We start from the raw sequence: 18,924 nt of genomic DNA on the forward strand, positions 1-18,924 counted from the left end.
AACTACACCAGCAGTTCTCCTGGGTCTACGGCTCACAGACGTCAGCTGTTGCAGGACTTCTTCTCCTCCACCATTGCATGAGCCAATTCATCATGATAAATGCAGATGGTCCCCCCCAGGGTTCGACTTGGGATTTTTCAACTTTACGATGGTGTGAAAGTGATACACATTCAGTAGAAACCTTGATCTTTGAATCTTGATCTTTTCCAGGGCTAGCGATGTGCACATGGTAAGATACTCTCCTGTGATGCTGGGCTGCTCCCAGGCAGCCACGCCACCACCAGGATGAACAACTGATACACTGACAACCATTCTCTACCCAGACACTCTGTTTCACTTTCAGTACAGTATTTAATAAATTACATGAGCTATTCAACACTGTATTATACAGTAGGCTTTGTGTTAGATAATTTTGCCTGACTGTAGGCTAATGTAAGTGTCCCGAGCATGTTTAAGGTAGGCTAGGCTGAGCTATGATGTTTGGCAGGTTAGGTGTATTAAATGCATTTTCGACTTAAAATAATTTCAAATTGTAATGGGTTTATCAGGATGTAACACTATCATAAGTCAAGGAAGATCTGTATTTACAATATATATTAATATATATATACACAATATATTATATATAATATACAACATAATTATCTTCATTATATATAATATGCAAATATTTATATAATAAATACTATATATGACTATTCATATATTTCGTATTGATATAAATACTATGTGTGTGTATGTGTGTGTGTGTATGTGTATGTATATATATATATATATAGATATAGATATATATCTATATCTATATCTATATCTATATCTATATCTATATATATATCCCATTAGTTCTGTCTCTGGAGAATCCAGGGAGCTTTGTGGTGAAAATGGCACATGGGTTTAGAGGCAACATACCAGAAGGAGGAAAAAAACTCCAACCTTGGGCAACAGGAAAACAAGACAAATATTTCTTCAATTGTAAGAGATGAAAATAATCATCTTCGATCTCTGGTCATTTCTTTAGAAATGTGTGGGTCACACTTGGCTTCCTGCCAAATAATTTAGTTTGATTTATTAAGATGAATATAGCAGTAACTTTGCACCCAATGAATAAAACTTTTCCCCTAATCTGGATTCTGAAGAATATGCTTGCAGTGGTCTTTCTGGTCCCCAAGTCCCGGTAAATTACACAAAAAGAATTTGAGCACAATCTTAGCTCCTTAAAAGGGAGGGTTCTGGCATAGCTTTTTTGGTCGGTTGCTGTGTTACCGTTTCCCCTGCTTCAAACTTAAGAAAACTGCCTTGGTAATTTGTAGGTCTTTCTTTTTTTCCAGAAACCTCTTGACACTTGTTCCCTAAAGATCTACAAGTCTGTTTTCCTATTCACATAAATTCCTCAACTCAGTCTTCTACAACCCCTCTTGTATACCAGATTTTTATTTTTTAATTTTATATGGAAAATAGTTGAACATGGTATTAACCGGCAGATATAGTTTGGAAAAAAACTAGTCAACCCCGGACTACTCCAAAGGATTAACAGCAATAAGTCTTATTTCCAACGTCAATTGGCACCTCCTCAATTAAGTCCCTTATTACGAAACTTCCTTGCAGTTGGCAGGCACCCTTACAGATCACAAGGGGGACACACTGAAAAACACCTCCTGACTTCCTACTTGGGCTGGGTTTACATCATGTTGAGGGAGAAAGAATGGGGCAGCTGGAGGCTTTTGGTGCTGTGTTGTCAAGTTCCAAGACAGCCCTGGAGGCTACCCTAGGTCCTTTGCAGTTCTACAAAAATTTTAGAATCAGCTTGTCAATTTATGTACACACACAGAAAGTAGCCTGCTGGGACTATATTGAATCTACATTGAATCTGTATTTTGGAATGACATCTTTTTTTTTTTTAAATAAATTTATTTTATTTTACTTTTATTTTTGGCTGTGTTGGGTCTTTGTTGCTGCGCGCAGGCTTTCTCTAGTTGTGGCGAGCGGGGGCTACTCTTCTTTGTGGTGTGCAGGCTTCTCATCGCGGTGGCTTCTCTTGTTGTGGAGCACAGGCTCTAGGTGCGCGGGCTTCAGTAGTTGTGGCACACGGGCTCATTACTTGTGACTCGTGAGCTCTAGAGCACAGGCTCAGTAGTTGTGGCTCGCGGGCTCTAGAGCACAGGCTCAGTAGTTTCAGCGCACAGGCTCTAGAGCACAGGCTCAGTAGCTGTGGTGCGTGGGCTTAGTTGCTCTACAGCACGTGGGATCTTCCTGGACCAGGGCTCGAACCTGTGTCCCTTGCATTGGCAGGCAGATTCTTAACCCCTGTGCCACCAGGGAAGTCCTGGAATGACATCTTAACAATACTGAGTCTTCTGACCCATGAACAAAGTATATATCCCAAGTTACTTAGGTCTTCTTTAATTGATCATAGCAATATTTAAGTTTTCAGTGTACATGTCTTTTACATTTTTTGTCATTTATTCCTAGTATTTTTATGCTATTGTAAATGATTTTTAATTTCACTAATTGTTCATATATAGAAATATAATTGATTTTTGTACATTGCTTTGTATCCTGCAACCTTGATAAACTCACTTATTAGTTCTAATATCGTTTACAGATTCCACTGAATTTCCTACATAGATGATCATGTCATCTGTGAAAAAAGGACCATTTTATTTTTTTCTTTCCAGTCTGGATGTTCTTTCTGTTTCTTGCCTGACTGCAGTCTAGAATCTCCAGTACAACGATGACCAGAGACATTCCCGATTTCTTCCTGATGTTAGGGGGAAAAGATTCAGCCCTTCACAATTCAGTCTGATGTTAGCTGTAGGGCTTTTGCAGATGTCTTTTAATCAGATTGGGGAAGTCCCCTTTATTCCCAGTTTGCCAGAGTTTTTAACAGAACTAGATGGTGGATTTTGTCAAATACATTTCTAGTATTGATTGAAATGATTATGTGAAGGTTAAATTAACCCTGCATTCCTGGGATAAATCCCATGGTCATATTACCCTTTTATTATACCGTAGGTTTCAATTTACTAAAACTTTTGCTTAGTTTTTGCACCTATGTTCATGAGGAATGTTTGTTTTGTAGTGTTTTCTTTCCTTGCAATGTGTTTGCCCAGCCAGGATACCAGCCAGGATACCACTGGTAATTTTGCTACCAGTGTAATGCTGACCCCATAGAATGAGTGGCAGTATTTGTGTAGAACTGGTATTATTTCTTCAAATGTTTGGTAAAACTCACCACTGAAGCCATCCCATTGGGGTTATAGGAAGGTTTTACCTGTTTCTTCTTGAGTAAGCTCTGGCAATTTGTGTCTTTCAAGGAATTTGTCAATTTCACCTATGTTCTTGAATTTATTGGTATAAAGGTGTTCCTATTATTTTAACATCTGTGGGATCTTCAGTGATGTTACCTCTCCCGTTCCTTATATTGGTAGTTGGTCTCTTTTTTCCCTCACCAATCTGGCTGGAGATTTATCAATTTTATTGATTTTCCCAAAGAACAAGCTTTTGGATTAATTTTTCTCTATTTTATTTCACTGGTTACCACTTTGATCTTTATTATTCCTTTCCTTCTGCTGACTTTGGATTTAATTTGCTCTTCTTTTACTGTTTCTTAAAGTGGAAACTGAGGTCACTGATTTGAGACCTGTTTTCCTTTCTAATACAGGCATTTAAAGCTACAAGTTTCCCTCTAAGTACTGCTTTAGCAAGAACCCACACACTCTAGTTTTTTTTAAAAATTCATTTCAAATTACTTTCTAATTTCTCTTTAGATTTGTTCTTTGACTTGTGAGTTATTTTGTTTCCAAATACTTGGGGATTTTCAAGGATCTTTCTGTTACTGATTTCTAATTTAATTCCATGTGGCCAAATAAATTATTTAGCTTTTGAGAATTCTTATTCTGCAGCTCATTGAAACATTTAAAAAAATGGTTCTTGACAGGTATTCCAGAAATTTAAGTAGTTTTCAGTTGGTCCTTATCAGCCATATTGCTGGGGAAAAAAAAATTCTTTCAACTTTTTTTTTCACTTTTATTTTTTGGCCACGCTGTGTGGCATGTGGGATCTTAGTTCCCCGACCAGGGATCGAACCCATGCCCCGCTGTGGTGGAAGCACGAGTCCTAACCACTATACCCTCAGGGAAGTCACTTTTTTTTTTTAATTGAAGTATAGTTGATTTATGATGTCATGTCAGTTTCAGGTGTACAGCACAGTGATTCGGTTTTACATATATATACACACACACACGTTTTTCAGATTCTTTTCGCTTATAGGTTACTGCAAAATTCAACTTGTTCTTTATGAATATACAGTCTCCAAATATCCCTCCTGACCCAGAAGCAGGAGAGTGAGCACACACTCAGGAACCAGCTGATCTGAGATCAAGTCGTGAATCCACAAGCAGGTGACTCCAGTAGCTTATGTACACGCTATTCCCTCACAGGACTGATGTGACAGTTAAATGAGGTAACAGATGAACAGCACTAATGCAGGAACTGGCTCTGGTAAGTATGATGTTAAGGATTTCTTGTTATTATGATGTGAAAAACTCACAGTCACAGCACACATCTTACCCAGTGGTCCCATAACCCCTGGTCCCTGGCCATCATGGCCCAAGTTACCACGCAGTAGCCCACACCCTGGGCTCATAGTGACAGGGAGAAATCAACTATGAGCTTCCACCGGACGGCAAGACTGTCACAGGATGGGCCCGAGTCCAGAGCAGATGCTAACGGATGCTGATCTGAGAAATGTCATCATCACCCAAGTCTGAGTGAACACACAGTCCTTATACTGCGGAGAAATACGGAAAACGAGCATAAACATAAACAACCGTGACTTTAAACTCTGTGCTCGTTACGGTGGACAGTCATCATTTGCCCCAACAGCCAACTGAAGCCAATAGTCCCGATTGCTAAAAACCACAAAGTTGTACAAATGTTCTCCTCCTTTTCGGAAACCGTGTTCGTTTTCTCTCCAGGAAACAGGGCTGTCTGCAAAGCCTTGAACCGACAACGTCACCCACGGGGCCAACTTTGGTTCATCAAAGTAGCGACTGAAAAAGACAGACACTTCTTAACAAACAGGAAGAGTTAGGAACGGTCCCATTTATTTTTTTACTTATTCAGGATAAGTGGTATTTCTGATGCTCCCATGAAGCTTCGACCTTAGCTTTCATTTATAAAAATTAGGAGACAGCAATTAAATTCCTGGTGCTATACTGTGAATTCAGTAAAGGTTCACCAACATGCAGCGCACAGAACAAACTTCAGCGGTTCCTACCCTTATGGTGGAAGCGCATATAAGATTTAAAGAACAAAAAAATCCCCACGAAGTGGGTAAGAATCATTTCCCTCCCTGGAACAGTGCTGCTTTTGGAGGCTCTGTAAACTGAAACACTGCAGAATAATTTATCGAATTTCTTTTTTAAAATCCATCAAATTTTTAAAACTTCAACCTTCTTACTGAGGAAAATAAAAGTACGAAGCTAATAAATGTGAAAGAGGATGTTGGATATAAAAAGGAAAACCCTCAACACTTAAATCTTAGACATTTTTCAAGTGAAGACTCAGAAGGCATGATGCTCACTTTATATTCTTTTCAATACGGGATTTGAGCCTCCTCACATTTTATTTACATAACACCTCCCAGCATGAAAATCCAATACTACTTTATACAACCCGTGGCATGTTACCGGTGCCCAGTGATTCACGGATATTAGAGCCAGGGCAGATCTTGGATATGATTTGGATTCAGAGGTGGTCAGCTCCTTTTCCCACCCATTTCAAAGTGAAGCATTTTGCAGAAATCCAGTATTTAAAACAGATCATAATGTGTTCCTGCCGAGTACTGCCGTTTTCTTAAGTGATACTGTAACTTCAACTGCACCGAAATGGTCTGGGGGAGCAGAACAAGAGAAATGGGCAGTTCGTTCTCAAGAAGCACGTAAAGCTCTGCTCTCTTCCTTCCAAAAGGACGAGGACCTGGCAATATCACCAGGGATAATGACATCATGTAAGATGATAACGTTACCGCACGTGAGCCCAAGCAAGGGAAAAGGGGGACACGTTGCGAGAGGACCCCGGAATCTGGATCATTAGCGCTGCCCCTAAAACGCTACAGAGGCGGAGACAAGCAAGACATAAATGGCAAAAAAAGGCTGTTCTTTCTTCTCACCACAGCTGTTCCAACAGGAGACGTATCTTCTCTGGAAGGATGAAACCAGTGATTGTACACAAGTAAGCTTTCGCCACCACCGTGCTCGGCTGAGGACAGCAGCAGGTTGATATGAAATTATCCGGCTCATTATCTCTGTAACCAAAAAAGAGAAAGAAAACACATTCATATCCACTACACGATCACTTTCTAAGTACTAAACCCCTGTTGAAAACGAGAAGCCGGCCCGAGCCCTCCGGGACCCGGGAGCCCTCATACGCACAGCGCAGCGTTACTGAAGACGGCGCCCAGCCACTCGAAGAGCTCCTGGGCGCTGCAGGCCGCCTCCGGCTTGCCCCGGAGCTCGCCGCTCTGCAGCACTGGGCACGGCACATCTGTCACCGTGCGCAGCACTATTTCTGGCTGACGCTCCTGAATCCGGTAATTGGAAAAGTACGACATCATCGTTGATCGTTCTGCACCTTCAAACACACCAAACAAGGCCGCTTGAATAGGGTAAACAAGCGCAGTGAGTCCCTGGATCCACCCCATTCCCACTTGCGGGTTTCAGGAAGCAGGCAGGATGAAGTAAGGCCAGAGGAGGTTGTACAAAGCTTTATTCAAATTAACATCATTTAAGTTGCCTTCGCCTCCTTGTGCCAAAGTTCTGTCAACATTCATCTGCTGTCACACTTTTTCTGGAAAACCATAAGGCTTTCAGATTCAAGCCATACTAGTCTCAATATCTGCTCTAAGAAACTCTTGACTTAATAAATAAAACCCAAAGCATTACTTATGTTTAAATAAAATTAGTGAACTCTAGAGAAAGGAGCATATTTGCACACTCTCGAAGAAGGAAACAGAAGAGGAGCTGAAGACAGAATCTCAGTCCAGCTTGTCTTTAAACCCCAGTAAGATCCAGTGTATCCTGAAGGATTTTCCAATAGCCCTGGAAGACGGAAACAGTGACCCTCTTGGAGCAGAGGGCAGGATTGCTTACTGCCCAGTGTATTAGAAATAATGCCTCCCTCCACCTCCTCCCTCCCTCCAGGGCAAAGGTCAGCAGGCTCACTGCCCAATATAAAGGATGTGAATTCCTTAGGCTCCAGGTTCCCCTCCTGTAATGCAACCCCCTGCTTGCACCAGCATCACCTGCCCACCACGCGTCACCCTGCAGGAGCCGGGACTTGGTGAACTGGAGCAAACGCCGATACTCTCTGGCCACTGCTACTGTTGGGAATCATTAGGTTCTCTGCCTCTGACCCAGGGGTCTCGTGTCTCCTGCCAGAGCCCACGAGAACGTGCTGGCTCACTTCTTAGCTTGCTAAGCGGGTAAAATCTCAGGCGTTTCACAGGTCTTGACAAGCCCTCAAAATACTTCAGAGTCTTAGGAACACAGTGGTCTCCAGAACCCACTGCATAGGAGGCCCTCAGTAAAGACTTCATACGACTGAGATGTCAGCCTCTCTGCCCTCTGTGTCTGCACCACGCACAGAGGAAGCACCCAAGTATTACAGACCTAGGCCGCACACAGGCGACCCTGTAGCGCCCAGTGACCACCGACTTCCCAGGAGGAGCAGACAGATGGACCTCTTTCCAAAATGGACCTATGGGCTTCCCTCTTCTCCAAGAGAGAACTACACCATTGTAATTGTGACGACTGGATTCATTATAATCTTGTTTTGGGCCAAAGATACACTTCTAAAAGGAGCGAGGTACCTGGCAATTGTAAGCCGATTAAAATGTTTGGTGAACATGAAACTCTGAACTAAATGTATTGTCCTGATCAACTAAAAGGTACAACAAATTTAATCTGACATTTAATGATATGCCTGATTACTACCCTGCAATAACGAATAAGCGGTTTGTGTCTATCAGTATAACTGGTGTTACTTTAAAACGTTCCAGCCAAGGCTGTTGGAGGGAAGCTGGAGGAGGGAAAGGGAGAAATGGACAAAGGTTAGTTGCCCTGAGACCACCCTCAGGAGCTCCTGATCGACACACAACCCAGGGAGATGGAGATGGACGGCCGCATGCCTAGATGATCCCGGACTACGGCTCTCAGGGATGCCAGAGAGGCCAAAGCAGTTTCCTTAACAATGTTTACAGGTTTCCCCCCATCCCAAAGTACAGTGTTCCTACAAAACCTTTCATTAAGTCGAAATGGCATAAAGCGAAGAAGCAATTACCTTAAGACACATCTTGCTAACAGATGCATGAAATAAACGCTCAAAGACCCAGTTCAAAGCTCTGCCGGCTAGAGGCCAAGATGCTGAGTGCAGTTCCGGGGGAGGGAGCTGGGGGGCCACTCTCGCTGCCGGGGTGCCCACTGCCTCCATAGCAGCTCACTGCAACACACACGCTGAACACCATTTGCACTTTTTGCTTTTGTGAAAGTAAAGGAGCATAAAGTGAACTTTCTCAAAGTGGGGGACACCTGTATCCATCTATGTACACAACATCCCTGACCACTGGGAGGAATCACCATTCCATCCCCACTACTCCCCTTTAATTAACCATTAGATTTCAAAACCACTCCATCGTTACACATTACATTTTTCGTACCTGTTTGATGCCACGCCAAAAGAAAATCAAATTTCAATGGTTTCTTTTCTTTGAAAGCCCAAGATATTCTTTCATACTTCTTAGAGTCCAGTTTAGAGGATAAATCCATCAAATCAATGGAAACAACTTAAAAAAATGGAGAGGAATAAACAGTTCATTCATATACACACAGCTTGCACTGTGTAAAACATGCTAGATTAAAAACATCAGGAGTTTAAGAACTTTTATGGATAAAAAAAGTTATTTTGTATTTCTTGCCCTCCCTTTGGGTTACCAAACCAAAACTCTGCCTTTGATGGGCATTTCTGGCATTGAGAGATAATTACAACAGGTGTTTTATTTTTTATTTATTTTTTAAATTTATTTATTTTTATTTTTATTTATTTTTGGCTGCGTTGGGTCTTTGTTGCTGCGCATGGGCTTTCTCTAGTTGCAGTGAGCGGGGGCTACTCTTCGTTGTGGTGCACGAGCTTCGCATTGCAGTGGCTTCTCTTGTTGCAGAGCACGGGCTCTAGGTGCGCGGGCTCAGTAGTTGTGGCACATGGGCTCTAGAGCGCAGGCTCAGTAGTTGTGGCGCACGGGCTTAGTTGCTCCGCGGCACGTGGGATCTTCCCGGACCAGGGCTGGAGCCCGTGTCCCCCGCACTGGCAATCGGACTCTTAACCACTGCGCCACCAGGGAAGTCCCACAACAGGTGTTTTAAATTCACATTTTTCCTAGTCAAAGACCAAGGACAGAGATCAACTCTAACCTAGCTGTGGAGGTGGCAGCCGTAACTACTGATGTTCAAGCCAGACCATCAGCAGAACTACATCTCTTCACTCATGGGTGAATTTCTACTAGTCATCATAAAACTTGGGAAAATTAAAGGAAATTCTTTATTAAGAACAAGTTGGAACAGATGCAAACTGGTATATATAGACTGGATAAACAACAAGATCCTACTGGATAGCACAAAGAACTATATTCAATATCCTGTGATAAATCATAATGGAAAAGCATATGAAAAGGAATGTAAATATATGTATAACTGAGTCACTTTGCTGTACAGCAGTAATTAACACATCGTAAATCAACTATACTTCAATTTAAAAAAAAAGAACAAGCGGGTTCACCACTCTGAATTTGTGACCCAAACCATATGTATCTAATGGACCATGTCCAAGTCTGTGATCTTTTCAAGATGCAGCCGACAGCTGAAGACAAACAGATGCACAGCAGTATCTATCTCATCCTATCTGATGCCCACCCGAGAGCCCCCGGAGTAAGGAGTTTTAAAGACAGAAAAAGCCACACTTTTTCTGAACGAAGAGAATAGAGGCAATTCAAACATTTAATTTCAAATTGCTACAGGAAGACTACTACCTTGTTAGAAACTGATGGAGTGAGCATAATACTTACTAAATTTCATGGCTTTCCTGCCAGAATACTGGGATGGACGACCTTGAAGTCCAGTTTCTTCATAAGTGTCTTTATCCAGTGATAAAATTAATTTCCCTATAAATCAAATAATTCCCATAAAAGAGATGTTAAAAATATAATGTGTTCTCTAAGAGAAAGCAAGATAAATTGAGCAGTTAAATACCAGTGCACACAAGGATCTTATACAAGGATATTATTTATTTATACATGTATCTTATTTATAATACAAGGGTATTATTTATAATTATATATACAAAGACATCATTTATTATAGTGAAACTAGAAACTATCTAAATTTTTACTAAAGAAAAAGTAAACAAATTATGGTATACTTCTTTGGAATATTTTCAAGACATTAAAAATAGTAAATTAAAACTGTATGTACTAGGCTTCCCTGGTGGTGCAGTGGTTAAGAATCCACCTGCCAAAGCAGGAGACACGGGTTTGAGCCCTGGTCCAAGAAGATCCCACGTGCCGCGGAGCAACTAAGCCCGTGCGCCACAACTACTGAGCCTGCGCTCTAGAGCCCGCGAGCCACAACTACTGAAGCCTGCGCACCTAGAGCCTGTGCTCCGCAACAAGAGAAGCCACCGCAATGAGAAGCCCGCGCACCGCAATGAAGAGTAGCCCCCGCTCGCCGCAACTAGAGAAAGCCCGCGTGCAGCAACCAAGACCCAACACAGCCAAAAATAAATAAAATAAAAACCAACAAAAAACCCCAAAAAACTGCATGTACTAATAGGGAAAGATGTCTAGGATATACAGCCTGGGAAAAAAGCAAACTGAGAAACAATGGAATATGACATAATATATGTTTTTTTTAAAAAAGAACCTGTATGTGTGTTTATAAATTCATAGAAAATGTCTAGAAGAACGAACACCTACCTGCTAACAAGAGTGCCTGCTGAGGGACTTCCCTGGTGGTGTGGTGGTTAAGAATCCACCTGCCAATGCAGGGGACACGGGTTCGAGCCCTGGTCCAGGAAGATCCCACATGCCGTGGAGCAACAAAGCCCGTACACCACAGCTACTGAGCCTGCGCACCACAACTGCTGAGCCTGCGCTCTAGAGCCCGCGAGCCACACTACTGAAGCCTGTGCGCCTAGAGCCCGTGCTCTGCAACAAGAGAAGCCACTGCGATGAGAAGCCCGCGCACTGCAATGAAGAGTAGCCCCCGCTAGCCGCAACTAGAGAAAGCCCGCGCGCAGCAACGAAGACCCAACGCAGCCAAAAATAAATAAATAAATAAAATTGATTCTTTAAAACAAAAAAAAGAATGCCTGCTGAGAATGGCAGTGAGTTTGGAGGGACGGGGATGAAAGGGGGGACTTTCACTTTACACACATCCGAATGACTTGACTCTTTTTTACCCTTTGTGTTTCCTCCATAATTAAGAAAGAAGAAAAAATGAGTGTGGTTACCGTTTGGTAGCAGGGCCACAGTATTATCCTCGTCAATATTTGTGTTGTACGTTAGTGCATAGCACGCACCTGTACGAGAAAACCCAGAGGAGACATTAAGACAAGGAAAAAAAATCACACCTGCAAAGAGTTAGTGGATTATTTTCACAGGATAACAAATCTTCCGGGTCACTGCTGCAGCTCACTCAGCTCACCCAGCCAAGCTGGAGGACACGCAAGGCCAAGCACAGCGAGTTCACGCCCCTGCCTAGGGCCTGTCTGTGCAAGCTGGCTACCCACGAGCAGAAAATGGACTGAGGATGGAGCGCATACCTCTGGGGACGCTGGCAGAGGGGCGCAAAGTGGAAGAGCAGGTGAGCGTACACACCTGAGAGGCAGAGTTCCAGGTGAAGGCTCAAAATGTGCCACAAACTTGTGTGAAGTCAAGAAAGCGACTCCATCTCTCTGAGCCTCAATTTCCTCACCTGTAAAATGGGGGTTGCAGGCCTATTTCACAGTGTTGTTGCCAAGGTTAAGTCAGGTCAGCTATGTAAAAGTCCATGGCCAGTGTCCACACTGTTAACAAAATAGCCTCAGACTTCTTTTTTTTTTTTTTTTTTTTTTGACCACACCACACAGCTTGTGGGATCCTAGCTGCCCGAGCAGGGATCGAACCCGGGTCCTCAGCAGTGAAAGCGAGGAATCCTAACCAATGGACTGCCAGGGAATCCCCCAGCATCAAGCTTCAGAACCGAAGAAAGCAATCATGTCCATGAGACCAAAGACAAGATGTCAGTGGCCCTCGTGCAGTGATGTATATAGTGAGGGTGGATCCCTAAAGACACGCTGAAATAGTTTCAAACAAGTGGCTCCTAGGAAATAACTGGAACAAGCCAATCCACCCAGCAGACACAGATGGGAATGAGGTGCGCAAGCGAGGCTGAGAGCCACAAAGTCTAAGGAGAAGACGCTGAACCCCAATCGGCACCTGACTCTGGGGGCAGCAGCTGTGGCTGCATCAGGAGACCACCCTCTCCAGACAGCTGTCATGGGGACTGCGGGGAGAACGGCGGTCTGTCTCTGCAGCCACACACCCAACGGCAGCGCATCTGAACACAGAGCATCTGAACACAGCGGTCGAAAGACTTTCCTCTCCATTAACCCTCATATGCCACACCCCACACAACACCTGTGGACCAGGGCAATCAGAAACCACCACCTAATGAGGGCCCACAGAGTCTGCTGAGCTACTGAGGGACGGAGGGAGGGATGCACACACCTGACCACACAGACGATCTCCAGCAGTCCGATTCAGAACAAGAGAAGGACCCTGGTATTGCTATGTGATCTCCCTGGACTTCCTCATCTCACCGCGTTCATAGACACTACACGGCTTTTCTTACCTTTCTTGACAAAAGTATTGATGAATTCGTGTGCGATTAACTCATGAAGAGGTAAATCCTTCACAAAGTAATAGGGTCCAGAGTCCATGACCAGGTCTTTCAGTTCTTTTGATAGTATCCCACATTCAGGAATCAGAAATGAAACCTATTGGAATGTGTAATATAAACAAGTCTTATTTTTTTAAATTGACGCACAGCTGACTTACAATATTACATTAGTTTCATGTGTACAGCATAGTGATTCAGTATTTTTGCAGATTATACTCCATTATAGGTTTAAACAAGTCTTATTTTCATGTAGATCAACACCCAGGTTTTTAGGGATGATACAACATCATGAAGGCTGCTAACCATTCCTCCACAGCTTTCAAAAAAACTCTGAAATTAATTTACCAATCTCAGATTGGGAGATGGGGATCGACATATATACACTATTGATACTATGTATAAAATAGATAACCAAAGAGAACCTACTGTATAGCACAGGGAACTCCCCTCAGTGCTCTGTGGTGACCTAAATGGGAAGGAAATCCAAAAAAGAGGGGCTATATGTATACGTATAGCTGATTCACTTTGCTGTACAGTAGAAACTAACACAATATTGTAAAGCAACTATGCTCCAATAAAAATGTTAAAGATAAAAATAAAAATAGAAAAAGACAAAACAAAAAAAACTTACTAATCTCAGGAAAAGAGAAATTTGACAATTCAAGTTTTCCATTTCTGTATTCAAGCTTACAGTACAGGAAAGCTGAATGAGCAAAACAATTTTAATGGGAAGCTCTTGCTTGCGGTTTTTTTTAAAAATAATTTTTTAAAATTTGTTTTATTTATTTATTTCTGGCTGTGTTGGGTCTTCCTTGCTGCACGCGGGCTTTCTCTAGTTGCCGTGAGCGGGGGCTACTCTTTGTTGCCGTGCGTGGCTTCTCATTGCGGTGGCTTCTCTTGTTGCAGAGCATGGGCTCTAGGCGTGCAGGCTTCAGTAGTTGTAGCACGCGGGCTCAGTAGTTGTGGCTCGCAGGCTCTAGACCGCAGGCTCAGTAGTTGTGGCGCACGGGCTTAGCTGCTCCGCAGCACGTGGGATCTTCCCGGACCAGGGCTTGAACCCGTGTCCCCTGCATTGGCAGGCGGATTCTTAACCACTGTACCACCAGGGAAGCCCTTGCTTGTGTTTTATCTTTTGCAAATGAGCAATATATTTTATGTCCCGTTCCTATAACTACATTAATTTTTAGGGAAATATAGTACAACTGAATATCCCTAGATCTGTGTATCCTAGTACCAGGCTGGAGTCAAAGGAACTGTCCCTTAGGGCATAAGGAATTTAGGGACACCAATTATTAAGAGGTTACATGGAAGCAGAAGTCTGCTGGATGTTTACACTTTCCAGATAGAAAAACTCTACAGATGGGACGGGAGAGATAAGGTACACATCCTCGACTGCTGTCTGTGATGAGCTTTCCATCCAAAGCAGAGATAATCAACCTGACAGGTTTCAAACGTCGGCCAGGTGCTCCACACCTTGAAAAACCACTCTCCCAAAGCCGGGACACTAGTTTGTCCCTGAAGGACCAGGGTCACCAGTTGTGTCTGAGAAACTAGCCAGTCAGGCCTGAGTTGAGATTAGGCTGGTCGATTTAAAGTGTAAAAGGCTTAAAGCATTTTCATTTTAAGGTTTATTCTGAAGCCCTCTCCACTTAAATGGGTTGGTGAAGCCCGCTCAGCAGACACTACCTGGGAATTAGGGATGTTCTCTTCTACTCTCAGCAGATCCTGGATAAACTGATAATTAACCTCACCGATGCTTCAACCACCACATTCGCGAAAAAGGCGCCCGTGAGGGTGACATTTTCACGAAGCAACAGCGAAAATCGCTCTGAAGTTGTGCATGCGAGCAGGGAAGCCTTGGCGAATTTCTGCAAAAGCTGCCGAAATGGTGCACTCTGGCTGGACAACGCGGAAGGCAGCAGGCAAAGGGGGAGGTTTCTCAGGTATCAAACTAGCGCCCATAACCGGTTCAGAAGGGCAAGCAGCTTCCCGGACAGCCTCGGCACGAGGCTCTGCAAAGACCCACGGGCGCGCGGCGGGGGAAGGAAGCCGGGGTGGGGAAGGGGCGCGTCCGTCCCGGGCAGCGCGGCACACCCGCCAGTCCCTCGTCCCGGCCCCGCCCCTCCCGGGACGCAACCCACCCGCGGCGGGGCTGGGCCGGAGTAAGTGGCCAGCGGCTCAACGAATTCTGTCAGGCGCACGCCACCCTGCGCCTCCCTCCGACGGCGGAACACCGGCCCGCGCCGGTGCATCCTGGGACTTGTAGTCCTGAGGCGGGGCAAACCACAAGCCTGGAGCGGCTAGAGACTACAGTTCCCAGCATGCCTGGCGAGCACCCCCCCCCCCCCCCCGCCCCTCCGCGCGCCGAGGGCGGGCTCCCTGGAGCAGAGCGCGGCTCTCCCCAAGCCTCCACCGCCCGCGGAATGGTGCGCGGTCCGCGGGCCCGGGGTGTGGACTCACCCTGTAGTTGTGATAGTGCGTCTCCACGAGGTGCCGGTGGCGCGACTTGTCGTGGCCGAAGTTGGACTTTTCGCAGACCAGCAAGTGCCGGGGCACCTCTCGCAGCCGACACAGCATGGCCATGGTCTTCTCCACGCAGGCCCTGCCGGGGTTCGACTCGCCCCGCCCCTTCCCCGCGGGCATGCGCAGTGCAGGCAGGCCGCACGTGTTGAGGCGGTCCCGGGTAGAGGCGGGGCTAGTGCTGGGGGCGGGCCTAGGCTTCTGTGGAGCCCAGGTAGAAGCTCGCTGACCGGTACCTGCAAGGTACCCTACCTGAAATTAGTTCTCTTGCCAGAATCCTTCCTCTAGGCCCAAGGTTGCTCCTTCCCAAATTGTTAAGGAAGTTTGTGTCTAAAGGTAATACATAATACCTTTAATACGACTCCTTAAGACTCCTTCAGAACCAATTTTAAGATGCTTTTAAAAATATCCTTTTGGAACCGATTTTAATAATTTCTTGCTATTGGAGGTTATAGTGATAATGCATTTTTCCATCTAAGTTTTCTGATCAACTCCAAGTGCTGTACTACTACATGCTTCTCAAACTGGAGTATGCACAGCCCCAATTCTATGCAGAGAGGACGCAAAACAGCAGAATATTTGTAGTACAGCCTTATGGAGCATCAGTTTTACTATAAGATTTGGAAGAATAGAAGTTAAGTAATTTGGAAGGTATTTACAAATCTAAAACTAAGACAGACTGGAAAGTCCTCTGCCATTAATGTCAGTATCCTGTGCCTTAGATGTCAGATTATCTCTGTGAATACTCTAAGGAAAACCTATTTTCCATTATTTTAAATAAGAAAAATGATAAGGACTAGCAAGTGAATTGAAAAACTACCAATTTCCTAAATCACAATACGGCACCTAGATATAACTTACAAATATTGTATTAGAATGTAAAATGCTTAAAGCATTGCTTCTCGGTTACCACACAATTCAACAGCAGTGGCCTCTCTTAGACCAGCAACATCAAATATGTACATCTCCTTGGTTGGTACTCCAAAGCTTTGCAAAGTGACTAGCGTGATTCTGACCGTCTACCAATTATGTGTGAAAGCAACGTGAAGCTTTTCTAGCATGCCGTTTAGGTTAAAATATTGTGTTAAGTTTTGAAGGCTCAGTGTAAATTCTATACGTGTGAACTTCAGCTGGAAAATGTATGGCGAGATAAGTAGCTGCTGTGCATTTTGGGTGTTGAGAACTCAGAGGTGTTCTTCCAGGGAAGCATGACGAGGATATGATCTGTGGGGTGTCCTGTGTTATGAAATAGAAGGCCAACATCCTATTTATTTCAAAGATGAAAGCTGCAACTTCAAGTCAGTTTGGGGCTGAGGAGTCCTTTCTGCCCTACCGACATCTCTCCTCAGACCCAAGGTGGGGAGAGACGGTGTGAAGTCCAGGGAGGGAGCAGAGGGGTGCAAGCAGGAAGCTTCCAAAGCTCAACCACTGCATCCCAGCTGCTTCTCGGTGTGGGCCCATTCCCCCTTTCCAGAGATCAGACAGCAAAGGAAGGAAGATGGGGCCCCCAGAGGGTGGAGCCCAGTGTCTTCAAATCTGTCCACAACCTTGACCTCCAGAGTTTAGATTTGGAGGGAACAGATTAAAGACAAACTTCTTATTTTGCAATCTGGCCTTGGGCCCTAGTGGTCAGACTCTGGTTGCCTCTTTCCTCCTGTCGGGTGGGGCACTGAGTGCATTTAAGCACCAATCACAGGCATACATGACGACAAGAGTTTCTGTATAACTCAAGAGATCCAACTTTAAACAAAGGGAAAAGGAAACCAGCACCTATTGGGTGCCTACTGTTTGCCAAGTCACTTGTGATGAACATATCACTGAATCCTGGCATCCTGTCTGCAGTGGGCGTATGTATTGGTTAGCTACTGCTGCATAACAAGCCACCCCAATACTCACCTAGCTCAGGCCGGGCTCAGCTAGACAATTCTTCTGGTCTCAGCTGGGCTCCTTCATGCATGTGTGGTCAGCTGCAGGTTGATGAGGGGGCTCTGCTTCTGGGGAGGAGCTGGCTGTTGACTGGGGCACCTTGGTTCTACTCCCCGAAGTATCTCATCCTCCAGCAGGCTAACATGGGCTTGTTGTCATGGAGACGGCAGGGTTCTGAAAGAAAAAGCAGAAGCGTCTAAGACCTTTTAAGCCGAGGTCCCAAGCTGGCCCACTGGCATGCCCACTGCATTCTAGTGGCCACAGCCCTGATGCAAGGTTTGGAGGAACAGATTCTACCTCTCATTGGGAGCAGCTGTAAAATCACATTTCAAAGGCCTTGGATACAGGGAGGGGTGAAGAATCACTGCCGTTTGTGCACTCAGTACAAGGATGCCTTTTCTCGAAAACGAGGTTTATGTAGCTGTTCCAAGTCCAGTAACTTGTCCAAAGCCCCACAGCTACTGAGTGGCTGGGCTGAGACTGGGAATCAAGTCCGCCTGTCTTCAGAGCCCACCCACTGCCACTTCAGGACCCACTACTGATGCAGCCTCCCTAGTCATTTGAGGTTCTGGAGGCGGACACTGATGCAGTAGGAACAGACTGTGCAGAGATTTCAGTGTCTAGTACTCTTCACCTTTGGGAATAATCCCCTTGAGAGAGTGCTGAAGTGTCTTGGAAAGACTTGGAATAACTTGGGGAAATGGCCAAGGGCTGAGTGGAGGAAATCAGGCCCCAGCAATATCATTTTCATTACTAATCACAGGAGAAATTGGAAAAATACATAATGCACTCCACATGTTGGCAAATTCTTCTCATCTTTTTTTGGTACTTGTAGGCTATTTATGATTTTCAACCAACACAGACTAAATCAAACTACCATGTCTGAAACCACCTCTGACTCTGAAAGCAAGTGACACAAAAATAGATCTGCTAAGAAGACATTTCCTCCTGCTGCTGAGTAAGAAGTAGTCCTTTGCTTTTAACAGGGCAAAGCTGTTTTCGGAGACCCTGTAGCACACATGGAAGTCACTTGCAGCTAATGCATCGACAGCCCTGAGTCAGTGGTTCTCACCCCTGGCTGCACAGGACCATCACCTGGGGGGCTTTTAAAAATCCTTAAATCCGAGTGCCACAGACCAATTAAATCAGAATCCCTAGAGTGAGACCCGGGCATCGGTATTTTTTATGGCTCTCCAGGTGATTACAGGGCCTGGTCAAGGCTGAAGACCATCACTTTAAACCCACATCTTTGGGTGAACTTGTTCCAAATAGTTTGTCAAGTAAAAGCGTGTGCTGCTGGGTCGTGGCCTTTCAGCCTCAACTGCACTGCCTACTTAGCATCCGTGGCGTCCCTTCCACTAGCTTTACTCCCGATTCAACCCAGTTCTGCAGGTTCTGAGTGCATGCTGTGCACGGGGCACCGTGCTAAGAGTCGTGGTCCTGGTGAGCTTCTCTGGAAAAAGTATCGCATCATAAAAAATAAAAATCA

At 44.7% G+C, this 18,924-nt stretch overlaps 1 protein-coding gene across 1 annotated transcript; it reads right to left on the reverse strand.

Moving 5' to 3' along the window:
• Positions 1 to 3,995: 3,995 nt before the first annotated feature.
• Positions 3,996 to 15,660, reverse strand: RPP40 (ribonuclease P/MRP subunit p40). The gene is made up of 8 exons (XM_061194783.1): positions 15,450 to 15,660; positions 12,942 to 13,086; positions 11,560 to 11,628; positions 10,118 to 10,213; positions 8,717 to 8,842; positions 6,435 to 6,633; positions 6,173 to 6,307; positions 3,996 to 5,051 (listed from the first exon to the last, which is right to left on the reverse strand). The coding sequence occupies exons 1-8, from the start codon at positions 15,630 to 15,632 to the stop codon at positions 4,853 to 4,855; spliced, it is 1,152 nt and encodes a 383-aa protein (XP_061050766.1). The 5' UTR covers positions 15,633 to 15,660; the 3' UTR covers positions 3,996 to 4,852.
• Between the last annotated feature and the right edge of the window lie 3,264 nt (positions 15,661 to 18,924).

Source organism: Eubalaena glacialis, chromosome 7 (assembly GCF_028564815.1).
Source record: "Eubalaena glacialis isolate mEubGla1 chromosome 7, mEubGla1.1.hap2.+ XY, whole genome shotgun sequence".
Classification (NCBI taxonomy): domain Eukaryota; kingdom Metazoa; phylum Chordata; class Mammalia; order Artiodactyla; family Balaenidae; genus Eubalaena; species Eubalaena glacialis.